We start from the raw sequence: 27,145 nt of genomic DNA, 5'->3' as shown, positions 1-27,145 counted from the left end.
GAGTGCTGAGAGAGAGAGATGCAGAGGAGACAAGAAGACGAGAGAGCGAGAGGGGGTCAGGGGGAGAGAGAGTGCAGAGAGATAAGGGGGCGAGAGGGAAGAGCAACAGGGGTTTCATCTTTGAAACCCTTCCTGCCTCGCTGTCTTTAGAATGCCCAAGAGAGGCAGTGGCCTCAGGTCGGGTTCAGGTTTGGGTTCGGATCCGGATTCGACCCAAATCCCCCTTTTTTTTTGAGGTTTTACATCCTACCCTCCTTAAAATAATTTTGTCTGCGAAATTTCTATTGTATTCATTGGTCAAACTACAAGTCAGGGTATTTTTCCCTGATATCTGACTTAGGCTCCCATGTACATTCATTCATTATATGGTGTTGCCAACGTACTTTTACAAGAAAAATCATTTTTTACCTAAGTACTTAGTCTCTGCGATCAATAATTGCCACATGTCTTTCCTCGAACGTCAAGTCCTTTTGAATGTCCATATCATCGTACTGAATGATGTGCGATGGGTCATGAACGTATCTTCTCAACATCGATACGTGAAAGATGTTGTAGATCTGAGCATACTAAGGAGGCAACACAACACAGTAAGCTGCCTCACCAATCCAATCCAGGATCTCAAATGGTTCGATGAATCGAGGACTCAACTTTCCCTTCTTCCCAAACAAGAAAATGCTCTTTATGGGAGATACCTTGACAAAAACCATATCTCCCGTTAAGAAAATGAGCTCTCTACGTCAACGATCCGCATAACACTTCTGTCGACTTTGCGTGGAACGAAGATGTTCCCTAATCATCTACACTTGCTGAGTATAGTGTTGTAACACTATATGTGGATCTTGCGTCCATTCGTCGACCTCATCCTAATAAACATGTGATCGACAAGGCTTCCTGTATCATGCCTTATATGGTGTTATTTTGATGCTAGCATGATAATTGTTATTGTAAGTGAATTTTGTCAATCTGGTATGAGAGTCCCATTCTCCCTTCCAATCCATCATGCAAGATCGCAACATATCCTCCAAAGTCTGAATCATACGTTCGGATTGTCCATCGACCTGAGGGTGGAAGGGAGTGTTGAATTTCAATTTCGTGCCTAAAGCAAACTGCAACTGCCCCCAAAACCTTGAGGTGAACCTCGGGTCACAATCGGAGAGGATTGACATAGGAACACTGTACAATCTCACAATCTACCAGACATAGAGGTCTGCCAAGTTGTCCATTGACTGACTGAGGCGGACAAGGAGGAAATGCGCCGATTTAGTGAGTCGATCCACGATCACCAAAATCACATCGTGTTTCCTCCGCATCCTCGGCAAATCGACGATGAGGTCCGTTGTGATGTCTTTCTACTTCTATTGTGGAATCTCCATCTGCTGCATCACTTCGCTTGGTCGTTGGTGCTCAATTTTAATCTGTTGGCAAGTCAAGCACTTTGAGCCATACTCAACTACACCTCGCTTCATTCCGCTCCACCAATATCTGTGCTGCAAATCTTTGAATATCTTTGTGCTGCCAGGGTGAATCGTGTACTTGGACTTGTGGGCTTCTGCAAGAATCTATTCTCTCAAATTAGGATCTTTTGGCACCTAGAGGCGATCCTTATGCCATACACTTCCTTCCTCACTCAGACAGAAGGGGGTATCGGCACGCTACGTTAGAGTCTTTAGCTTTTTGTACTGCGCATCGACCTTTTTTCTGACAAAGATCTTGGCCAATAGCTCAAGATCTTGGCCAATAGATCAGGTTGAGCTACCATGCTGGATAGACTGATCAAATCTTGAGTGACTGCAAATGGTTCCCATGATACCAGATCCTCGATCAGCTTCCACCTAGCGAATAACAAGTTAATAGAAATGCTAGGAGACTTGCAGCTCAGAGCATTGGCCACGACATTCGCCTTTCCTAGGTGGTAGGACAGGGTGAAGTCGTAATCCTTGAGGAATTCTAGCCAACACCGCTGCCTCATATTAAGCTCCTTCTGCGAGAACAAGTATTTTAGGCTTTTATGATCTGTAAAAGCCTTGAATCACTCTCCGTACAAATAGTGTCACCATATTTTCAATGTGAAGACCACCGCTGCTAACTCCAAATCATGAGTCAGATAATTCTTCTAATGAATTTTAAGTTGGAGTGATGCATATGTGATCACCCTATCGTTCTGCATTAGGACACAACCCAAGCCTGTCCTGAAAGCATCGATGTAGATCACAAAGCCACCTTGATCCGAAGGTAAGGCCAGAATAGGAGCAGTCGTAAGACGTTTCTTCAACTTCTAAAAATTGCTCTCGCACTTGTCGTCCCACATGAACTTAGCTTCTTTCTTTAGGAGCTTCATCATAGGTTGAGAGATCTTAGAAAAGTCTTGGATAAATCTTCGATAATACCCAACTAATCCAAGAAAACTCCTGATGTCACGAACATTCATCGACTGTTGCCAACTCAGTACAACCTTCACCTTCATCGGATCTACTGACACACCTTCTTTGAAGATGACATGCCCTAAAAACATGATTTCCTCTAGCTAATACTCGCACTTGGAGTACTTAGCGAACAAACGCTCCTTAAGCAAAGTTTCGAGAATGACTCTAATATGCTCACGATGTTGCTCACAGCTGTCTGAATACACCAGGATGTCATCAATGAACACTATCACGAAGGTGTTCAAGAAGGGTTTGAATATCCTATTCATGAGGTCCATGAAGACTGCAGGAGCGTTAGTGAGTCTGAAGGGCATGATCGTAAATTCATAATGCTCGTATCTGGTCCGAAAGGATGTCTTGGAGATATCATCTCCCTTAATTCTGAGCTGATGGTACCCAGATCTAAGGTCGATCTTTGAAAAGATTTTGGCCTTTTGCAACTGGTCGAACAGATCCTCGATACGTGGCAATGAGTACTTATTCTTTATTGTTGCCTGATTGAGCATCTGATAGTCGATGCACAACCGCAATGATCCATCCTTCTTTTTCATGAACAAGACAGAAGCTCCCCAGGGCGAGACGCTGAGGCGAATGAATCCCTGATCCATAAACTCCTGCAATTGCTTCTTGAGCTCTTCGAGCTCTATTAGCATCATCTGATATGGAGCCTTTGAAATTGGCGCAGTACCCGACAGAAACTCAAGCCGAACTGCACCTCACGCAACGGAGGAAGTCCTGTCAGCTTTTCCAGAAAGACATCTGGAAAGTCTTGAACCTCCTCTAAGTCTTCGATCGGGACTCACATCAGCTTGGACTGGATGACACTGACCATGAAGGCAGTGCATCCCTTTCTCAGGTAGTTCTGCGCCTTTAGCGACAAAATCAACTTGATCGCCCGAATGAGTTTCACGATATTGAATTCCACCTTGGGCATTTCTGGTGGAGATAAGACAATCCTACTATCTTGGCAGAAGATCTTGGCATGATACTTGTGCAGCCAATCCATGCCTAAGATGATATCAAATTCTGTCATATCTAGCAAGATAGCATAAGCCGGTAAATGTCGATCTGCCAAAACTACGTCCAACTCTGGTATGTAGGTCGCATAAATTGTGTTTTTCTCAATCAGGTTATACACTTCAAGGGTATTATGCAAGGGTTTTACAAGTATGTGCAACAACTTAGCAAAATTTACCAAAATAAAAGAGTGTGTAGCACTACAATTAAAAAGCATAAAAGTCGTTTGATTAGTGACCAAAAGGGTACCTTGCACTAGATCACCCTTGGTCAACTACTCGACCATGGTGGTGTAGATGCATCCTGACGCCTTCTTCTGACCACTCAATTGTGGTTGCGATAACTGATGTTGCTGCTGCGGTGGCCGAGGGAGCAAAGGTGCTCCGTTGTTCTGCTTGAGGTCATCCATCTCCTTTTTGTGACAATCGCAAAGGTAGTGGCCCATCTTGCCACAATACAGGCATCCGCCTGTCTCGAGCGGGCACGCCTGCCCAAAGTGATGTCGTCGGCATCTGGGGCATACATTGTCAGCCTGCTGCCTAGCTGGAGGGTTGCCCTGAGGCCACTGACGCTTCGAGGGAGGATACTATTTCTTTCCTCCTTCGATCTTTATAGGAAAGAACAACCTCTTGCCTGGGCCGCTAGATGATGTCGTCGGCTCACCACTCGTAGTGAGTGGCTTCTTGCTCTAATCACTCTTAGAGTGCTCCCAGGCTTCACTCAGGAGGGTGGCAGCAGCAACTGCCGCAGAGAAGGTTGAGGGCATACTAGTTAGGACCCGATGCATGAGCCTTTCCTTCAGCCCCCGAATAAACTTTCTTGCCCGCTCGCGATCATCCTCAAACAGGTTGGGGCAGTAGGGTTCTAAACTCTGGAATTTGACGATGTAATCCATCAAACTCAAATTGTCTTGCTTGAGCTCCAAGAACTCTACCTTCTTCTTCTCCCTCGCATGAGGAGGGAAGTAGTTCTCCAAGAACGCTTTTTTGAATGCTTCCCAAGGAATTGGTGAAATTCCTTGAAACTACACACCCCAGGCCATGTCTCACCATCTACAGGCATTGTCCTTCAGCCTAAAGGTCTCGTATAACATCTTTTTGTCATCGGGGACCGACAAGACATCAAACAATCGTTCCACCTCCTTCACTCAGTTCTCAACCATGTCTTGGTCGGGCCTGCCGGTGAAAGTCGGGGGGTCATGCTTCAAAATTTTCTCATAAGTCACTAAGGTATGCTGGCATGGCTCAGGAAAGGGTGCTTGATCCCTTTGGAAATGAACCGGTCCTCGTATAGCCTCTGCTAGGGTACTTAGGAAATCCATCATGAATTCACACTGTTCTGACCATTCGTCAGCAGAATCTTCGTTCGAGTTCCTTAAATCACTTAATAGTGATGGTTTCGCCTTTACAGGCAAGATGCGTATAAATCACCCTCAATAAGTTAACCCCTCTCAATGTACTATAGATAGGTTGTTAACAACCACCCTACGGGCAAATGACTCGGCTTCCCTAGTCATCGGAGTTAAGGAAAAAAGTGCTACAAAAGATAGCTGTCAAGCCACTTTTGCATAAGTTTGAATGCATCCACGGGCCACTTATGCGTTTGAGGATTTAATCTTTTGGTCACTGGCCATCCCCTTAGAAACAGACTCAGTCAGTCACTCGGGGTATCATAAAACATATAGCATAATAAACCCTAGACTGGTCACGACTGTTTGAACGTTTCGTGCCTTGTGCGTACTCGCCTAGCCAGCTAATATCGAAACATAAGCTAACTTGTTCACATTATTTTTTTATGTGCATATTGTGACATGACTTGTTTATATGCTTAGTAGTTCAGTGTGCTACTCGTTTGAGCTACGCATGCTTGATGTAGCGTTGCACTAGTTAGTTAAAACTACTTTCAGAGTTCGTTGTTTATGATTAACCTACTCATGCCAATTCTATACTTGTAATAGCTATATAGCATATTGCTCTTCATAATTGGAGTGTGACACTTGTGATATTAAACCGCTACCTTAATTTCATTTATTTATTGCTTGACTGTTTGGTTGAGTCGGTTACACTTTAGATGTAGAATCAGTTGGACTGCTAGTTGCTTATGCTACCTTGATTTAGCACTTTGTCTTACTGCTTCTATGTTAACTACTTATCCCTGTGAAACTCGACAACATGCATGTTTAGTTCTGATAGTCTTCCCTTATACTGTTTTTTATTACTTTGCTTATTTCTCTATTTGTTCTTTGCATCCCTACTAGTTTTTAACAACACTGGTTGATAACATGTGTTCCCAAGTGAATCTTACAAGTAAACATTAAAAACGTTATCTTTTCCATAGCACGTATAACTTTTAGACATTTATTTTTGGTTTTAGTTTCTTGGAAATGGCTAGGTGATCAATGATCAAATCATTTTTTGTGGCACCTTGCTTGCTAGAAACTTGGAGTGCATAAATTGGTGGGGACAAAACTGGAGCCAATTCTTTTTCTTTAGGGTTCTGTTTTTCGTGCTGAAACCTAACCAGTTTCATAGTCCGACTTTTGCAAGCCTTTTGGTTCCAGTTCGACCTATTAAGAAGAGATTCCATCTTTTCTTGGCTTTCTTCCTTTTCTTCTCCCTATTTGCCTATAATCCTCAATGGAATCAAAATCGACTTGTTCGCTAGCTTGCTCATATATACATAAATATGAATATTTATATATATGTATGTATGTATGTATGTTGTAAAGCATGGACACAGACATGTATTTGACTCACAAATGAGACATGGATTCAAGAAAATATGACACACAGACACACATATGTATATATACCAGTGTCACCAATATCGCAGAAATTTTATAAATATTACGATATTATCGGCAAAATAGCACACTATTTTCAAAATATCATTAGAAATAAAAATACCATGATAATATACTGATATTTTTTGAAAAAATAATTCTGTTGTTTTTATATTTTAAGCTCATTTTTTGTATTTTAAAAACTTTTCATAGTTAATTTTCTTATATTTTTTCCAAGAATACCTAGTGTTTTTTTATATTTCTTATGATTTTTAAAAAAAAAATTCCCTAATCCTCTTTCGATAACCTTTTGATTAGGCAACATTTTTTTTTATGTTCGAAAATTGGATGAAAACAACCTTGGGTACATTGACCACACGCAGGGTCGTGTTGACCACACAGGGTGCTGCACCCGCGTCCCGTCGTATCGACGCGGGTGTGGCACCTGCTTTGCCGAGTCCCTGTGACTTAGTATATAATGGTCTTTTTTTAATATAATTAAAAGTTTAGGGTTTTTGTTTAATGCATTTTTTATATTTCATAGTTAGGTTCATTTATTTAAAGTCCTTGTAATTCAGTTCATATTTCCGGGTTCTCCTTCATTTTCAAGTTTTATAAGGTTATTTTTTGTAATTAAGTATATATTACACAAATTTCTTTGTGATTTGCTCTCTCTCTCTCTCTCTATAATAATAATATAAATAATAAATGAAAGGTGGTCAAATGAGGTTGACCGTGGTGCCATGTGGACACTACCATATGCTAAATGAGTTGTAACTGTGTCAAGTGGGACACACTGTGAGATTTGGCATATCTATGTGATAGGTTATTTCCAGCACTTTTTCTACAAATTTGACCCACAGATGTGTTCAATATTGTCTATTTGATATGAATTGACACTTTGATCTTATTTTGAAAACTTATAAAAACTTATAAAAACATATAAAAACCTAGCTATTTGGAATCACATAATCCAAGAGCTGATCGCCATGAAATCAACCATGTAGATCACATCCATACTCTCAGTTTAAAAAAAACCTTGAAAACCCTGGTTCCTAAGGAAGCTCGCATTATATGTATGTGCATTAGTTTGTTTGTGTTCCCTGGTTTGAGTATGGCTCCATCTAGATTGGTGCTCTAATGCATATGTTTTGTAAATCAAACCCCGCATTATTTCAAGTTGAGCATTTATTACATGGGAAATTTCTTATGTCAAGCTAGGTGTGCAAAAGAATCTAAAAATCGGTATTCCATATTGTTAAAATGTAATATATATAATATGTATATTATTATTATATATATTTCTCTATTTTTATCTTATTATTCTGTATTTTTCTTGATTTTATTTTGGCACTTTTTAGTGTCTAGTTATAATAGAACTAGACATACCTTTGTAATGAAGTGTGTAGAAGAATCAAGAATGCGAATGCATTCATAATGTCTAACAATGGACTTGGAACAAAGGCACACAAAGAAGAAATCCACTAAGGGATAATATGAAAAGGCCTTACAAGAAGGCTACACATAAAAAAGATAGATTCTTTTTATTAAAAGAGGAGCTCTAAGGCTTGACGAAACACAAGGGGGGGTACCCCTATTTTTACACTCAAAGGGACCACTTGGGGGTTCCCAATAGAGTTGTTGGGAGCCCCCAATGACTCTATGGTGAGGCCCCTTAAGTGGAATAAAATAAAGAAAATAAAAGAAATACAGAAAATAAAAAAGAAAAACAAATACCCCTATCGAGTATTATCTAAAATAACCATAGTACCCCTATCTAGAACTATTGTGCTTCTTCTCTATGTTGATGAAATGATCATCACTGGAAGCGATAAACAAAGAGTTGAAAACATTTAAACACTTCTTAAATCTCACTTTAAAATGACTGATTTAGACTTATTGAGATATTTTTTAGGCATTAAAGTCGCCTATTCGCCTAGAGGATATTTACTATCAAAATTAAATTTTCTTTTGACATTGTTCCCAGATCTAACATTACCGATGATAAGAAAGTAAACACTCTAGAAGTTGTCAATATTAAAATGAAGATTGATGATGGAGAACTTCTTGAAGATCCTTCTAACGCCCCAAAAGTTCGACTTAAGACAAGAAAATTTGAATGAAAATTCTTTCGAAGATCAAAGTTTGCAGCTAGGATATGTAGTGATACAAAAGGTTTTCAAATAAAGCACAAATCCAAACTTCTGAGTACGTTAGCCAAAAGATCCAGCAAAAACACATTTTCTAACTGAGCCAAATAGTGAACAAAAAGATAGAAAAGATCTTATCAGTAAAAAGGTTTAGTTTGTACAAAATAGTGGGGTCATCCACCCCAACACCAAAAGTACAAAACTTAAAGCGAAGTAGCCAGAATGCTGACAAGAAAGGTGAGGCTTTGATCATGTAGCATTGCACCGCCACCTGTGAGGAGAGCCTACTCATCACCTACACCCATAAAAATGAGGCCACTCCTCTAAAAACTGGTAGGTGAGCAAAAAGAACAAGAAGAACAATAATTAATCTAAAGCATGCTCATATCTATCCAGATGAAATCTTATGATAACAACTAGTGCAACAGGTAGAAAGCAAGTAAATAACCAAGACCTTAGCAAAGCTAACATAAGTATCATCATGAGCACAACCAAGCTAGTACTACAGTAATAACAAATCTAACTGTAAGCAGTTTGCAATATAACTAATCATGACTTTTAACTATCACAAGTAGCAAACTAGTAGCAAGGTAAACTATGCAGTCAAGCTCAAAAGCAAAGAACTGGGGTGGCATCGCCAAGATGCCAATCAAATAAAACTGTGAACATGTCATATCTTATTCTGATTATTATCTGGCCATTGTGGGTATGCACAATGCATGAAACGTAGAAACAACCAAAGTCGGTTCGGGGGTCCATTATGCCATGTATTTTATTATACCTCGAATGACTGACTGAGTTCGCTCATAAAAAAATGACCAACAACCAAGAGAGTAAGTCCGCAAAGATAAACAGGGCCCAAGGAGGCATCCAACTTCTGTAGAAGTACCAGGTGACTAACACCTATGATACTTATGGTAGCCTCCATTTTCTCTACCTCCGATGACTGGAAAAAACTGAGCCTTTACTGGAAATAGCTATTATTGGCCTGTCCATTAGAGTTTTTATACCATCCATCCTTTCTCTTGATGAACCATCGCGAATAAGTATAACGAGGGGTTTTCTTCATCGTCGCCTTGTTCTATATACCCTGGTCTATTCGACCCACTCGAGCAACTTGCCTGTGAAGGCGCATGATTACTATTTAGTGAATGTCCATAATTATGCTTTATCACATACCAGGAGGTTCATCCACCTCGTGCTACTCATCGTAGCATCACACAACATCAAAACAAAGGGGTGCAATTACGATTAAAGCTAAGGGCCCGAAGAAGGCACCCAAACCAAGCTCAAACCTGTCAGCATTCTCGAAAAAAACCTGAGCAATAGAGGCAATGGCATAACCACAATTTATATGACACATATAAGAAATAAAGCAGTAAGAACGTAAACAAGTCAAGACCCAAGCCAAAGCACGTAAAGCGCAGGGCGACAAAAAGTAAGTGCTGAAAAGTAAACAACCAAGGCGCATAAAGCGCGGGGCAACAGAAAGGTAAGTGCTGAAAAGTAAACAGCCAAGCCGCATAAAGCGCGGGGCAACAAACAGGTAAGTACTGAAAAGTAAACATGACAAGGATCGCGAAACCGCATCCTTGAGTTTAAAAGACAGGAAAACAAACCTAGGCACATAAATCGCGATGGCAGTAGAAAATAAAGTGTTGAAAAGATAAAGAGAACAAGGATCACGAGACTGCATCCTTGAGTTAAAGAACGTATATATATAATTTATATGTATACGCATATAATCATCCTCTTGTTTGATTATCTTTTCTTTAATTCAGTTTCATTCATTCAAGGTCCTTTTTACGCAACTTTCCCCTACCTTGGGGGGGTGCGAGATCCTAAACGCCTGTGGGCGTAAGTGTGAATGGTCTCGGGTCACGAGATGCGAGTGTGCTCTGTCGTGTAACCTGCAAGCGTAAAAAGATTAGCGTGGAAGCCAAAATGAGACATGGGCTTGGCAACAAAAGAGGGGCAGACAAACAGAGTTCCTGTCGAAAAGCATGTGGCAGGGGGCAGAGCCACCACCCTGCCGGTCAACAGAAAAGGGACAGGGGGATGGAGCCCCTTGTCGAACACAACATATGGTAGGGGGCTCTGCCCCCATGCCGGCAAACAAGGAAAGGACAGAGAGAATGAAGCCCCTTGTCGAATACAACAGATGGCAGGGGGTCCGTCCCCCTGCCGGCAAACAAGGATAGGGAAAACAGAGCCCCATGTCGATCACAACGGATGGCAATGGACTTTGCCCCCCTTGCCGACAAACAAGGACAAGGGGAACAGAGCCCCCTGTCGCACACAACGGATGGCAGGGGGCTCCACCCCCCCTTGCCAGCAACAAGACGAGGGATAGGGGGAACGAAGGCCTCTGTCGACACACGAATCCGCAAGGGGCTCCACCCCCTGCCGACGAACAAACAGGGAACACGGGGGAGTGGAGCCTCCCTGTCGACACATGAATTGGCAGGGGGCTCCGCCCCCCTTGTTGACAAACACAGAGAGACATGGTGGATGGAGCCCCCTGTCAAAATGAGAGGTGGCAGGGGGCTCCATTCCTCTGCCGGCAAACACAGAGAGACAGGGGGACGGATCCTCCTGTCAAAACAAGAGGTGACAGGGGGCTCCGCTCGCCCTGCCGGCAACCATAGAGTGACAGGGGGACAGAGCCTCTGTCAAAACGAAAGGTGGTAGGAGGCTCCGCACCTCTGTCGGCAAACAAAGAAAAAAATAGGGGGACAAAACCCTCTGTTAAAATGAGAGGTGGTAAGGGGCTCTGGCCCCCCTGCCAGCAACCAGAGAGAGACAGGGGGACAAAGCTCCTTGTCAAAATGAAAGGTGGCTTGGGGCTCCGCCCCCCTGTCAACAAACATAGAGAGACAGAGGCCCGAAATCCTCTGTCGAACATGATAGATGGCAAGGGGCTCTGCCCCCCCCCCCCTCCTCCCTTGCCGACAAAGGAAGAGGAAACAAGGGGAGCAGAGTCCCGCTGTCGACACAGTGAGTGGCAAGGGGAGCGAAGCCCCTGCCGACATGTCGGGGCAAGGGATGGGGCTTTTACCTAGGGCTACCGATGATAACTCCGATGTCACCGGCAGACACAGATAAACAAGAGGGGGGGTGGGGTCGGAGGCATCAGTCGAGGCCGTCGGAACGGAAGGTGGAGGCGGTGGGTCGTTGGCACCCACGTTGTAGAGGAGGAAGGTGGCCGACAGCTTCGGCTGTCGACGCTCATACAGAGGGTGAGATGGCCGACAGTGTCGTTCGTTGACAATAGTGGCCACAGGGAATGAAAGGAAGAAGAAGGCAAGAGGCGCAAAGAGGAGAGAGAACGGGCGAGGGCACTAGCCCCTCGCTCGAGGTGCTTGTGCCTTTTTAAAAGGCACATGCTTCTCGAAAGGTCAAGAAGTTGGGTCTGGGCTGGGCTCAGATCTGGGTCCCGCTCGAGCACGGATCCGGGTCCAGCTAGGGTCCGACGCAGCAGATCGATCGAGGCACGTGTCTGACACATGCCTAGCGCGTGTCGAATACGTGTCTGACTCATTTTTTTTTAAGTGGACTTTACATCCTTCTCCCCTTAAAAGAATTTCATCCTCAAAATTTTATTATAATAAAAAATTAGGAACACAATTCGGGGTGTTTCTCTCAGATATCTATTTCGGGTTCCCAAGTATATTCGTCAATGCCATGGTGCTTCCATCAAACCTTTACAAAAAGGTATCATCCTTGATCTCATCACTCTATCACATTGATCCACAATCTCTATCAGCTTTTCTTTGAATGTCAAGTCATTTGCAAATATTAAAGCCATCAAAACGAATGATGTGGGATGGATTGTGGACATACTTCCTCAGCATGAACACATGAAAGACGTTGTGGATCTGAGTGTATTGAGGCAATAACACCACACAATAGGCTGCCTCACCAACTCGTCCTAAAATCTCAAAAGGCCCAACATATTTGGGACTTAACTTCCCCTTCTTTTCAAAATGAAATACACCCTTTGTCGGAGATACCTTAACAAATACCATATCTCCAACTACAAAAGAGAGTTCACGACGGTGATGATCGGCATAACTCTTTTGCCGACTCTGCGTTGTGCGAAGTCGTTCCTGAATCTGATGTACCTGTTGTGTGCAGTGCCGAAGCACGATGGGTGAATCAAGCCTATGCTCACCAACCTCATCCCAGTATACTGAGGCTCGACCTGGCCTTGCATACAGGGCTTCGTAAAGAGCCATGCCTATGCTAGAGTGGTAGTTATTGTTGTATGCAAATTTCACTAAACTGACATATGAATCCCATTCCCCCTTCCATTCTATCATACAAGCTCGCAGCATGTCTTCTAGAGTCTGGATCATGCGCTCAGATTGCCTATAAGTCTGAGGATTGAAGGCAGTGCTAAACTTTAGCTTGGTGCCCAACGCTTGCTGAAGTTGTCCCCAAAATCTCGAGGTAAACCTTGGGTCATGATCGGATATAATAGAGACTGGCACACTGTGCAGTCACACAATCTCACGGATATACAAATCTGCTAGGCTGTCCACCGACTGACCTAGACGGAAAGGCAAAAAACACACTGATTTTGTGAGTCGATCGACAATCACCCAAATCGCATCATGCTTTCTTCTTGTCCTAGGAGACCGACAACGAAATCCATGGTAATATCTTTCCACTTCTATAGCGGGATCTCCATCTACTGTATGACTCCACCTGGCCATTGGTGCTCGATTTTGACATGCTGGCAAGTCAAACATTTGGAGACGAATCCTACCACCTCACGTTTCATGCCGCTCCACCAATAATTTTGTTGCAAATCCTTGAACAACTTTGTACCCATGGGATGGATGGTATACCTGGACCCGTGTGCTTTGATCAAGATTTCATTCTTCAGCACAGGATCATGAGAAACCCAAAGCCGATCTTTGAACCATATACTATCATCTTCCCTCAGATGAAAAGGAGTATCATCATGTGTCGCTCTTTCCTTTAACCCTTCGTAGAGTCGATCATCCCTCTGTCCGGCAAGAATCTTGGCAAACAAATCTGATTCGACCACGAGGTTTGACAAACATAACGAGTTTGCTGAGAAAATGAAAGGCTTCCACGAGACAAAGACCTTGATCATCTTCCACACAGTAGCTAGTGTGCTGATCAAGACCCCAGAAGATTTGCTTCTAAGGGCATCTGCCACAATGTCTGCCTTTCTCGGGTGATAAGAGAGAGAGAAATCGTAGTCTTTAAGGAACTCAAGCCATCGTCGCTGACACATATTTAGTTTCTTCTGGGGAAAAAGGTATTTGAGGCTCTGATGGTTAGTAAAGGCCTCGAACTGCACTCTGTACAAATAATGTCGCCATATCTTCAATGCGAAGACTATGGTAGCCAACTCTAAATCATGCGTCGGATAAATTTTTTTTTGTGGCTTGAGCTGACGAGAGGCATACACTACCACCCTACCATTTTGCATAAGGACACCACCGAGGCCCATACCTGAGACATCAGTATAAATCACAAATCCTTCTTGGCCAGAGGGCAAGGCCAGGATAGGAGTAGAAGTAAGCTGCTCCTTCAAAGACTAAAAACTTGCCTCGCAACTATCGTCCCAAATGAACTGTCTCTTTCTTCAACAACTTGGTCATAGGCTAAGCAATCTTGAAGAAATCCTGGATAAACCTTCGGTAATATCCAGCTAACCCAAGAAACTTTGAATGTCGCGTAAATTTTTTGGTTGTTGCCAGCTCAATAGAGTCTCAACCTTTGAAGGATCTACAAACACTCCTTCCTTTGAAATGACGTGTCCCAGGAACATCACCTCCTCGAGCCAAAACTCGCATTTGGAAAACTTGGCAAACAAACGCTCCCTTCACAAGGTCTCTAAGACAATGCTCAAATGTTCTCGATGCTGCTCCCAATTTTTTGAGTATACCAGGATGTCGTCAATGAACATGATCACAAACATGTCCAAGAAAGGTCTGAACACCCTGTTCATAAGATCCATAAAAGCTACTGAGGCATTTGTGAGTCCAAAAGGCATAACAGTGAACTCATAATGCCCGTATCGAGTTCAAAAAGCCATTTTAGAAATATCGCTCTCCTTGATCCGGAGCTGATGATATCCAGATCTAAGATGAATCTTTGAGAAGATCCTGGCTTTCTGCAGTTGATCGAATAGGTCCTCAATGCGTGATAGCGGGTACTTATTCTTGATTGTAACCTAATTGAGCATCTGATAATCGATGCATAACCTCAAGGATCCATCCTTCTTCTTAACAAATAGGACAGACGCTCCCAAAGGTGACACACTAGGGTGAATGAACCCCTGAACCATAAGCTCCTGGAGTTGCTTCTTGAGTTCCTCGAGCTTCGTAGGCGTCATACGATATGGGGCCTTCGAGATGAGCATCGTACCTGGCAACAAATCAATACAAAACTCCACCTCTTGGGGCGGAGGAAGACTTGACAACTCTTAGGGGGAAACATCTAGGTAATCACGTACTACGTCCAACTCGCCAAGGGGAGTAGGTGCTGCAACTGATTGAATAAGACTTATTAGAAAAGCAAAACATCCCTTACGTAAGAAACTTTGTGCCTTCAATGCTGAAATCATCTTGGTCTCGCACACCAGTCTCAGAATCCTAAATTCCACCTTTGGAAAGCCTGAAGGAGACAAAACAATCCTGCCATCATGACATAAGACCTTGGCATGGTATTTATGCAACCAATCCATGCCTAGGACAACGTCGAACTCAGACATCTTGAGCAAAATGGCATAAGCAGGTAAGTGTCGCTTTTCCACGATTACGTCTAATTCTAGCAAGTAACGCAAACCGTATTCTTCCCAATTGGGTTGTATATGTCTAAGGCAGAGTCTAACCGAGATACAGGTAATTGCAATTGTGCAGCAAAACTTGAAGAAATAAATGTATGAGTGGCACCACAATAAAAAAGAATGAAAGTTGCACGATCAGCAACTAAGATCGTACCTTGCACAAGATTCCTCTTCGTCAGCTGCTCGACCGTGGCAGCATAGATTCGTCTAGGTGCTTTCTTTACACCGCTAGTCTGCAGTTGCTCACGATGCGCCAGTTGCGGTACCTACTACTATAGTTGGGGAGGCTGGGATGCACCACTCGCTCGCCTAAGGTCTTCTGCCACCTTCTTGCGATAATCTCGAATATAGTGGCCCATCTTGCCATAGTACAGGTAGCCACCTGTCTTTCGGGGACAGGGTTGGCCAACATGAGATCTTCCACACCCTCTGCAGGTGTCTCTGGAGGACTGTCATGGCGATGGACGGTAATGGTTTCATTACCTCTTTGCTGGAGGACTTGACTGCTTCACACCTTCGATCTTGACAGGCAGAACCGATTGCTTTCCTTCCTCGATCGTGACAGACAGAAACAATTGCTTAGACTGGACGTCGGCCTGACTCTGCTTTCGATCGCCACCTGCCACAGGTGGCTTTTTGACCTGAGCGCTCTTCGTATGCTCTTAGTCCTCATTGAGAAAGGCGGTTGTTTCAACAACCGTAGAGAAGTTTGCAGGCATACTCATAAGAACCCTAGGTCTGAGCCGTTCTTTCAAACCCCTAATGAACTTTCTTTCCCTCTCACGTTCATCTTCATAGAGGTTAGGACAATGCTGCTCTAGCTGCTGAAATTTTGCCACGTACTCTCTCAATGATAGGTTGCCGTGGCATAACAACAAGAACTCAATCTTCTTTTTCTCCCTCGCATGAGGGGAAAAATAGTTATCAAGAAACGCCTTTTTGAAGGTCTCCCAAGAAACCACACCCATGCTCAGGAATCACATCTTTCGAGTGGTATCCCACCAAACACGTGCCTCGTCCTTCAGTCAAAAAGACCCAAACAAAATCTTCTTTTCGTTGGGCACTGAGAGGACCTCAAAGACCCATTCAATCTCGTTGACCCAATACTCTGTTGCGTCTGGGTCTACTCCACTGGAGAAAATCGGAGGGTCTAACTTAAAGGATTTCTTAAAAGTAACCCTCTACTCAGAGGAAGGAGCCTCATCCCACTGCGTAGTACCCTGATTCCGGATTGCCTCCGCCAGCACATTAAGAAAATTCAGAATGAATCCCCTGTGCTCGAGTCCATCCTCAGTCAAATCCTCGTTCGGTTGTCGCACCATACTTAACAACGAACAAAAAGTACAAGTCAGAATGCACCAAGACTAACAAGAAAAACAAAATACTTTATAAATCTTGAAGTCATTATATATACAAAAATCCGAGCGATGTTGGTGTACAAGCCAAACAAGAACTCATCCGCACTGCAGTTCGCAGACTCCCTTACAAAAACTGAACAAAATTGTGCAAGCACAATCTTCCTCTAAAGACAGTCGAATTTTCGAAGGTATTACCTCTTATTACCAGTATGCCTAAACCTACGTCGAAGAGTAAAAGGGAGTGACTCATCAGAGGGAACCTCTACTTCATACATCGGCGTTGAAGGCATGTAGTCAAGTTAGCTTGAACCGCTCGTAGTTGAATCTGAAATGTTGAACGAAGAATCAACAATATGTATTGGGAGCATCGGGTCCTCCGAGATTACCAGGGGCAATGGCTGCTCGAGGACCGCCAAGGGTAGATCTGTCATATTCAAGTCTGGGATGGCAGCCTCTGAAGAAACCTGAGCCGCAAAAACCGCATTGTGCTCCACCATAAAAAGGCAAGAGTCTAAAGTGTGCCCCAAATCTCCACAGTAGACACACTCAATCGGGACCTCGATAGGACTATCACACCCTGACGCATCTGGCGTAGCTTGCTAATTCACTTGGACTTGCGTAGGTATACACCCACCCATCCGAGCATAGACCGAAGACCACGTTGCTACCAATGGTATCTAAAAATCTTGTGGTAGCGGACTACCAGTCTCATCCGTAAAGGTCAATGGGGGTGGGTGGCTAGCCTAATAATCCTCCCGGAACACCCTACGTCCTCCCCTTTCTACAAAGAGGCCCCTACCCCTTACCGAACGACCACACATTCTATGTGCATGCCTACCGTGATAGCCACTAGGACCAGCTGAAGGATCCATCAGGCAAAAATACTTATCACAGAAAAACAATAATTTAATTCATCAAATTCAAAATTAAATGATAATGAAGGTCTACTTATAGTGCAATGGAATGCTTGATGGTCAAAGCTAAACCCTTCCCATTCTGGCTTTGATACCAAAAGTTGTAACGCCCCAAAAGTTCATCTTGAGACAAGAAAATTTGAATGAAAATTCTTTCGAAGATCAGAGTTTGCAGCTAGGATATTTAGTGATACAAAAGGTTTTCAAATAAAGCACAAATCCAAACTTCTGAGTACGTTAGCCAAAAAAATCTAGCAAAAACACATTTTCTAACTGAGCCAAATAGTGAACAAAAAGATAGAAAAGATCTTACCAGTAAAAATGTTTAGTTTGTTCAGAACAATGGGGTCATCCACCCCAACAACAAAAGTACAAAACTCAAAGCGAAGTAGCCAGAATGCTGACAAGAAAGGTGAGGCTTTGATCATGTAGCATTGCACCGCCGCCTGTGAGGAGAGCCTACTCGTCACCTACCCCTATAAAATAGGGCCAGTCCTGTAAAAATTGGTAGGTGGGCAAAAAGAACAAGAAGAACAATAATTAATCTAAAGCATGATCATATCTATCGAGATAAAATCTTATGATAACAACTAATGCAACAGGTAGAAAGCAAGTAAATAGCCAAGACCTTAGCAAAGCTAACATAAGTATCATCATGAGCACAACCAAGCTAGTACTACAGTAATAACAAATCTAACTGTAAACAGTTTGCAATATAACAAATCATGACTTTTAACTATCACAAGTAGCAAACTAGTAGCAAGGTAAAACATGCAGTCAAGCTCAAAAGCAAAGAACTGGGGTGGCATCGCCAAGATGCCAATCTAATAGTATTGTGAGCATGTCATATCTTATTCTAATTATTATCTGGCCATTGTGGGTACGCACAATGCATGAAATATAGAAACAACTAAAGTTGATTTGGGGGTTCATTATGCCTTGTATTTTATTATACCTCGAATGACTGACTGAGTCCACTTCTAAGAGGACGACCAACGGCCAAGAGAGTAAGTCCTCAAAGGCAAACACGACCCAATAATGCATCCAACTTCTGCAGAAGTGTCAAGCGACTGCCACCTAGAATACTTATGGTAGCCTCCATTTTCCCTACCTTCGATGACTGAGAAAAACCGAGCATTTGCACGAAATAGCCATTATTGGTCTGTCCATCAGATTTTTTGTACCATACATCATCTCCCTTGATGAACCATATCGAACAAGTACAACGAGGGGTTTTCTTCATCGTCGCCTTGTTCTATATGCCCTGGTCTATTCGACCCCTTTGAGCATACTGCCTGTGAAGGTGCATGATTACTATTTAGTGAATGTCCATAAATATGCTTTATCGCATACCAGGATGTTCATCCACCTCGTGCTACTCATTGTAGCATCACACAACATCAACGCAAAGGGGTGTGATTACGATGATAGCCAAGGGCCCAAAGAAGGCACCCAAACCAAGCTCAAACCTGTCAGCATTCTTGAGAGAAACCTGAGCAACAGAGGTAATGGCATAATCGTAATTTATATGGCGCATGTAAGAAATAAAGCAGTAAGAACGAAAACAATTCAAGACCAAAACCAAGGCACGTAAAGCACAGGGCGATAGAAAAGTAAGTGCAGAAAAGTAAACAGCCAAGGCGCATAAAGCGCGGGGCAACAAAAAAGTAAGTGCTGAAAAGTAAACAGCCAAGGCGCATAAAGCGCAGGGCAACAGAAAAGTAAGTGTTGAAAAGTAAACAACCAAGGCGCATAAAGCGCGGGGCAACAGAAAGGTAACTGTTGTAAAGTAAACATCCAAGGCGCATAAAGTGTGGGGCAACAAAAAAGTAAGTGTTGAAAAGTAAATAGCCAAGGCGCATAAAGCGCGGGGCAAAAAAAAAAAGTGTGTGTTGAAAAGTAAACATCTAAGGCACAAAAAGCATCGGGCAACAAAAAGGTAAGTGCTGAAAAGTAAACAGCTAAGGCGCATAAAGCGCGGTGCAACAAAAAGGTAAGTACTGAAAAGTAAATAGGACAAGGATAGCGAAATCGCATCCTTGAGTTAAAATGACAGAAAAACAAGTCTAGGCACATAAAGCGCGGCTGCAACAGAAAATAAAGTGTTGAAAAGATAATGAGGACAAGGATCGCGAAACTGCGTCCTTGAGTTAAAGAACATACATATATAATTTATATGTATACACATATAATTATCCTCTTGTTTGATTATCTTTTCTTTAATTGAGTTTTATTCATTCAAAGTCCTTTTTATATAACTTTCCCCTACCTTGGGGGGTTGCGAGATCCCAAACGCCTGCGAGCATAAGTGCGAATGGTCTTGGGCCACAAGACATGAGTGCGCTCCGTCGTGCAACTTGCAAGCATAAAAAGATTAGTGTGGAAGCTAAAATGAGACATGGGTCTGACAACGAAAGAGGGACAGGGTAATAGAGTCCCTGTCGAAAAGCAGGTGGCAGGGGGCAGAGTCACCACCCTGCCGGTCAACAGAAAAGGGACAGGGGGACAGAGCCCCCTGTCGAACACAATATATGGCAGGGGGCTCCGCCCCCGTTCCGGCAAACAAGGAAAGGATAGGGAGAACGAAGCCCCCTATCGAACACAACTGATGGCAGGGGGCTCCCCCCCCCCCCTGTCGGCAACAAGACGAGGGACAGAGGGAACAAAGCCCCTTGTCGACACACAAATCGGCAGGGGGCTTCGCCCCCCTCCTGACAAACAAACAGGGAACAGGGGGGAGCGGAGCCCCCCTGTCAACACCCGAATCGGCAGCCCCCCCTCCCCCCCTCTGCCAGCAACAAACAGGGAACATGGGGGAGCGGATCCCCCCTGTCAACACACAAATCGGCACGGGGCGCCACCCCCCCTGCCGGCAGGCAAACATGGAACAGGGGGGGAGTGAAGCTCCGCTGTCGACACACAAATCGGCAGAGGGCACCCCCCCTACTGACAACAAACAGGGAATAGGGGGGAGCGGAGCCCCCCTGTCGACACACGAATTGGCAGGGGGCTCCGTCCCCCCTGCCGGCAAACAAACAAGGAACAGGGGGGAGCGAAGCCCCCGCTGTCGACACACGAATCGGCAGGGGGCTCCGCCCCCTTGTCGACAAAAAAATAGGGAATAGGGGGGAGCAGAGCCCCCATGTCGACACACGAATCAGCAGCCCCCCCCCCCCCTCCCCCTCCCTAGCAAAAAGCAAACAAGGAACAGGAAAAATCGGTGCCCCCTTTCAAAACGAGGGGTGGCATGGGACTCCCCCCCATCTCTGTCGGCAACCACAGAGAGACAGGGGGATGGAACCCCCTGTCAAAACAAAAGGTGGCAGGGGGCTCCGTCCCCCTGCCGACAAACATAGAGAGACAGTGGGACGGAACCCCCAGTCAAAACGAGAGGTAACAGGGGGCTTCACCCCCCTATCGACACGGCGAGGCAAGAGATGGGGGTTTTACCTGGGGGCTACCAGTGATGACTTCGGTGTCATCGGCAGACGCAGAAGAACAAGAGGGGGCTGGCGTCAGAGGCATCGGTCGAGACCTCCAGAACGAAAGGCGGAGGTGGTGGGTTGCAGACGCCAACACTGCAGAGGAGGAAGGTGGCCGACAGCTTCAACTGTCGGCGCTCATGCAGAGGGTGAGATGGCCAACGACATCATTCACCGACAACAACAACTACGAGGAATGAGCGAAAGAAGAAGGCATGAGGTGTAGAGAGGAGAGAGAACGGGCGAGGGCATTAGCCCATCGCCCGAGGTGCCTGTGCCTTTTTAAAAGGCATAGGCTCAGATCCGGGTCCCGCTCAAGCGCGGATCCGGGTCCAGCTTGGGTTCGATGCAACGGATCGACCAAGGCACATGTCCGACACATGCCTAGCGCATGTCGGATACGTGTTTGACTCATTTGTTTTTTAAGTGGACTTTACAATCCTACTCCTCACTTTCCTATTTATCCATTATTAGACCAGACATAGCACATGTTGTTCATGCAACAAGCCAGTTTCAGTATGCTCGCACCTCTGTTCACATGGGAGCAGTCATGCACATTATCATATTTATTCAGTCATCTCTTTCATGAAGGCTTTTCTTGTCTTCTTATCCTCCTTTGATTTAATTATATATATTGATGCTGATTAAGGAGGTGATCTCAATAGAAAACACTCAAAAACCAGTTTTTGCGTCATCTTAGGTGAATCCTTAATCTTGTGGAGCTGCAAAAAGCAGCAGAAGGTCTCTCTATCATCCGTCGAAGCTGAATACCGAGCCATGACAACCACGACCATGAAAGTAGTTTGGCTTCGACGTCTTCTTGCTAACATGGGAGCTGAAGCAACAAAAGCTTCACAAATGTGTTGTGACAACAAGAGTGTGATCTACATTGCAAGCAACATAACATTTCATGAACGCACCAAACACATCGAAATGGATTACCACTACGTTAGAGATTAATATCTACATGGGACAATTGATCTGCCATATGTTACTTTAGAATATCAGTTAACAGACTTTTTTACAAAGCCTCTCGTTGTTCCCCAATTTAACTTCCTCTTAGACAAACTTTTGCTCATTGTACCGTAAGTTTGAGGGAGAGTGTTAAAATGTAAAATCTATATATTAACATTTATATTATTATTATATATATTTCTTTATTTTTATCTTTTTCTGTATTTTTCTTTATTTTATTTTAGCACTTTTCAGTGCCTAGCTCTAATAGAACTAGACATACCTTATCTAGTTAAGTTCCACATGGAACTTAACTAGAAAGGTAATCGTTGGACTACATAGGGGTGCAACCCCTATTGTAAATGTATCCAATGCTTCTTAAGCATTGTAAGTTCCCACTTCAATAAAGAATATTTTTTATTCTCTTTTTGTGTTTCCCATTATACCCTTTTTAAAGGTTATGCTTTAGTGTCTTTCTAGACACTCTCTTGCGGATCTTAGTTCATTTTTGGAAGATCGTCATTTCATTTCACATATTGCACCAAAATCTTGCAATAAAATGTTCTAGTTTTTTCATCAAAATAATTCCATGGAAGGCATGTTTTCTAACAAATGAACAATGGTGAACACATCTACAGCTTCCGATTAATCAAGAAACACCTGCATCTATAGCTTTTGGAAGTGGTCCATATTGAGTCAATACTCAGTAACTCAAACTAGGGAGGACAGACCAATCTCTCTCTCTCTCTCTCTCTCTCTCTATATATATATATATATATATATATATATATATATATATATATATATATATATATATATATATATATATATATAATGTTGAGATGGCATCAAATTTGGTAGAAAACACTACGTCTGAGTTTTTCTTTTTTAATTTGTTTGGTGGACCAGACCCTAGCCCACAATGGATACACTTCTCAAACAATTGTGTTTTTGCGTTGGGAAAACCTGATCTATGCTGTAATCCTCAGTAAACATACCATGTTGAACACATCTACTATGTCAGATTGGGTGGATATGACATGGACCTATGGTTTCCAGCTAGATAGAACGGTCATGTTTGCCTGATACATTGTTCCATGTGTGTGTGTGTGTGTGTGTGTGTATTTGTGTGCACATGTGTGTTTCTGTGCTTGTGTTTGCTTGCATGTGGGTGTGTCTGTGGGCATGGGCGATGTGCTGAATTATTACTAATGTTTTCTAAACAATATCAGATGCATCTGTTGAACAAGCCAGTTGGGACCCTTCACAAGTTAGGGAAAATTTAGTTCGTGATATTGATGGGCATATTGAAGCAGCGAAGTACAAGGTATGCTGGTGTTGCATTTGGTTTCCATGTTATAGATTAACCTCTTAACAGTGCTATTTAACAGGTAGATCTGTATTGTTGTATATGGTGTATCATCCTCTGCTTATCTACTTTTAATTTGTCTACTAAGTATTGGTTAAAAAGTGTCTCTTTGTTGACGAAAAGTCCCTTCAATTGTCTGATGTCATGGCGACCTGTTCATGCTTTTTCTAGTTTTTAGTGGCAAAAGGGAAAGCAATTTCAAGTATACCACGATATATTATTTTAACATTTAGTCATTCAAATTTCCCAAACATTAATCTTGCTTGTTATTTTGCAATGCTAGTTCGGTTAGTTTGTCAACTGTTCATAGATTTATGATGTATATGTTGATTTAAGGAATAGATTTTACCCTGGATGTCTTCTATTTGTTCAGACTGAAGTATTCTTCTATCCGCTCATGATCATAGGTAATAATGGAGACTTTCGGGTGCGAAGAAATTGCCAAAAAGAAATTGTCTGATTTAACAGCTGATAAGGTATATAATTTACATTGGGCATTGTGGTCATTGCAGGTAGTTAGGATTAATTTTGCCAGTTATAACACACTGTGCCCTGTACTACTATTTTAATAGGATTGGTGTGAGCTGAAAAGGGCTGCACAAGTGGGTCCAGTTCCTGTGTTTGGAAAGAAGCTCACTGCAATTCTAGATTCCTGTTTGTCAGGGTAAACCATCTTTGCATTTTCTGTTTTTTAAACACCTGATGCCTCCATATGATTTTTTGATCTTATTCACCTGTTAACAGTAAAACTGTTTCAACCAACATAGCGAAGAAAACTAATTAGGCCACCTAAATTGTTTGCAAATTGATCTAATTTAGATGTAGAGGACCTGTCTGGTCCGATCGTGTAGCGGCTCTTTCTAAGAGACGGGAATGTAATAACTAATACCTGATGGTCTTTGTCTTGATATCTCAGCTTTTCTTGAAGACTAGTTCAGTTGTGATTGATCTTGATGACTATGTGCATCTTAAAAAGAAAAAAATAATATGTAAACAAGCAAATTAGATACAAATACCCACTAAATAATGAGTAATGAATGTTTTTCGTATTTCAGTTGGTGCAGCATAACATGATGCGAAGACCTGTAAACACTGATGTTTAAGACTGGACTCGGCCTGTTGTGCATATTTATATATTCTTTTATCTACTATCTCCTTGCTGAATCAATAGGAAGAGTAACAAGTCATAATTATATAATCCGCATTTGGCTTCTCCTGCTCCCAGTGGATAAATATCGAAAATAATGTGCTTGTGCTTCTGTGTGTTTCTGGGGTTCTCTCTCTCTCCCTCTATATATATTATATATGTATGTATGTATATAGGGTAATGTATTAGTAATGTTGCCATTATGTACAAACGCCTCCGGATGTCTCATGCATGGGTTGTTTTGATCCAATTTGACCTCATGGATGCATTCAGCATGTTCAAAATAGTGGGAACCATCTTTTGGATAATGTTTTTTTGATGAAAAAACACCATTTTATGACCTGGGAAAGTATCGTAACATTGTAGTTGATTTTTCAAGCCTTGTAAAATTCTGCCTATGTGTTGTAATCGGAGTTCCCACTAAGATGTAGATCACATCTGTAAGGTTAGTCATGAAAAACAAAAAAGCAAAAAAGCCAAAAAAAAGGAGGCATTTGTAGGTAATGGCGACAATGGCATATAAAGGCCCATATATATGCATGCAGATATATAAGAAAACCTATGTCACATGGGTGCGGGTGCGACACGGGTGCGGCCCAATTTCAAAAATTTTGGACACGGGGACTCGGCTATATATATATATATAGCAATAAATTAACACATAAAGATTGTAAATTTTAAAGCAAAAATAAACAAATAAGCTTTTATACTCTTGGTTTCTCTATTTCTGGTGCATGCATGTGATAATTTAAAAATAAGGATACATGCATAAAATATAAGTGAAACATTAAAGATTCGGTTAAAGTTTTTTCTAGTTATATTAGCATTGCTGCCCTATTGTCATAGGGATGGAAGCATGAAATTGTTTCTAAATTCATAGGATTTTCTTTTATTGTTCACTAATATCATAAAGTAGCCGACTTGTGCTACTACAGTGAGGACTCATGAGTTGTGGAGCTTGACAGAGAATTTTTTTGCCCTTACAGAAGGGGGGGTCTGGGGTCTCCCTCGGCGCGGCCCGGGTGCGTTGTGGAGCCAGATTTTTTTTTTTGGGCTTATGTTTGACACCCAGTTTCCTATGGATCAGACCCGATTTGTTTAGGTTTAGGGCTAATGTACAAAGACTTAATGGGAACTCTTATATTTGTAAAATTTGTTATATAAATATATATTTTTATTTTTTATACTTCTTTTGCCTTAAAATGGACAAAAATAAACTTAGTCAAAGTTGACCGAGTCCAAAAAGTAGACAGACTCGGCCCCAATGCATTGACCGAGTCTGACACTTGTTGACCATGTCCATCCCGTGTTCGTGTCTGCACTTGTGTCGATGCGGGTGCGTCGACCTCCTAGCCGGTCTGTGTCGCATAGAAGAAAACCTATTGTGATGTAATATATTTTTCTATTTCAGTTAAACTATCAATACTAATAGATAATTGACATATAAGTTGGCATAGATTAGTGTATTGATTGACTGCTTTCAGGTCATCTGAATTGTTCAATGTTAGGCCAAGAATCGGAACCTAACTCATATTTTTGCTTCAACAGGTATGATAAGGAAGCTATTTGTTATGATGAAAGTGTTCGAGATCGAAAGCGACAACAGTTGAAATCCGAAGCGCTAAGTGTAATCTTAAAAATAAATTCTCGTCTTTAGAATTTGGAAGTTTTCGTTTCTTCTTGAAGCTTGGAACTATAGACATCCTTAGAAATTTGATGATCAATAATATGCGTAGAATTGGATTAAGGTTCACTTTAAACTCCCCTCCATGCTTGTGCATTTTTCCCCCACAGTTCAGGGAGTTATATTTTGGATGCTTCCTCGTAAAAGGTAAGCCCCTTGATTTTTCTAAAATTCTATTGAATATTTTGCTTAGAAGTGATAGTTGCATGACTTAATCTACTTAATTAGAACACGAGTACTACTTTAACATTTTTTAATTATAAAACATGTTTTGGATTGAATTCTTTCAAATTCCAAGAGAAAAATCTGTTTTTTTGTATCATGAAAGTTTAGGGAATTGTGGGTCATTAAAAACCTTCTTTGACTATCAAAACCTAAAGTATGTTCTTTTGCTAATTTATCCATAGAGGTCACATCTGTAGGCTCTGATCCACTCAATAGATTATTAAAAAAATTAATGAGGTTTATGGGATAGTATGGTACTGTCTTTAATACCAGATTCAAAGCATGTGTGTGCACCTGCTAACATTCCAGGGCCTTCAGGAACCCTGCAATAGGTGGTCAATAACCCACAACCCATGACCATGCTGCCATTGCATGTTTACCCTGCCTTAGAAATCATAATAGGATTTGGTAAGATATCCCTGTTTCTACATTTACCATTCCCAAAAATCATAAGTTAAAAAGATAAAGTATAAAAAGTAATGCAGAATAATCGAACTCAATTGTTGTGGGCCCCCCACCCGGGGTTTTCCTCTCTTCGGCAAGGGTTCCTCATCATAAAAAATTACTCTAAGGACAGCAGGGATGTGAGCAAGAAAGAATAAAATAGGAGAAACATACCAAGCAAGGTGTCGTAAACACCAACATATCTACCTTTCACTCAAAACTATGTGGTAAACAGATGAAAATGGTGTTTGTAACCCCAAAACGCACTTGATTACTAAATTTCTAAAGTAGCTGAAAATAGACATTATTATTTTAGAAGGGCAAGAAGACATCCCAATTCACCCTTCTCTGGCTTCTTGGTTTCGAA

General features: G+C 42.4%; 1 protein-coding gene and 1 long non-coding RNA gene across 2 annotated transcripts in view; both read left to right on the top strand.

The window, feature by feature from the left end:
- Positions 1-23,449, top strand: part of LOC149828932 (protein ROOT HAIR DEFECTIVE 3 homolog 1-like) — a 51,936-nt gene extending 28,487 nt beyond the window's left edge. The window contains exons 15-16 of the mRNA XM_090017175.1: positions 23,142-23,236; positions 23,381-23,449. Of these exons, the coding sequence (XP_089873301.1) occupies positions 23,142-23,236; positions 23,381-23,449 (164 nt within the window). The remainder of the gene's footprint in view (positions 1-23,141; positions 23,237-23,380) is intronic.
- Positions 23,450-23,685: 236 nt separating this feature from the next.
- LOC149828931 (uncharacterized) lies at positions 23,686-26,168 on the top strand. Its single transcript, XR_016434369.1, has 3 exons — positions 23,686-23,754; positions 23,851-23,942; positions 25,974-26,168. It is a non-coding gene; the product is annotated as an uncharacterized LOC149828931 (long non-coding RNA).
- Positions 26,169-27,145: the final 977 nt, after the last annotated feature.

This window comes from Nuphar pumila, chromosome 9 (assembly GCF_984573655.1).
Source record: "Nuphar pumila chromosome 9, dmNupPumi1.hap1.1, whole genome shotgun sequence".
In the NCBI taxonomy this organism is placed as follows: domain Eukaryota; kingdom Viridiplantae; phylum Streptophyta; class Magnoliopsida; order Nymphaeales; family Nymphaeaceae; genus Nuphar; species Nuphar pumila.
Note: the sequence above shows the minus strand (reverse complement) of the source record. Positions and strands in the feature narration are given on the sequence as shown.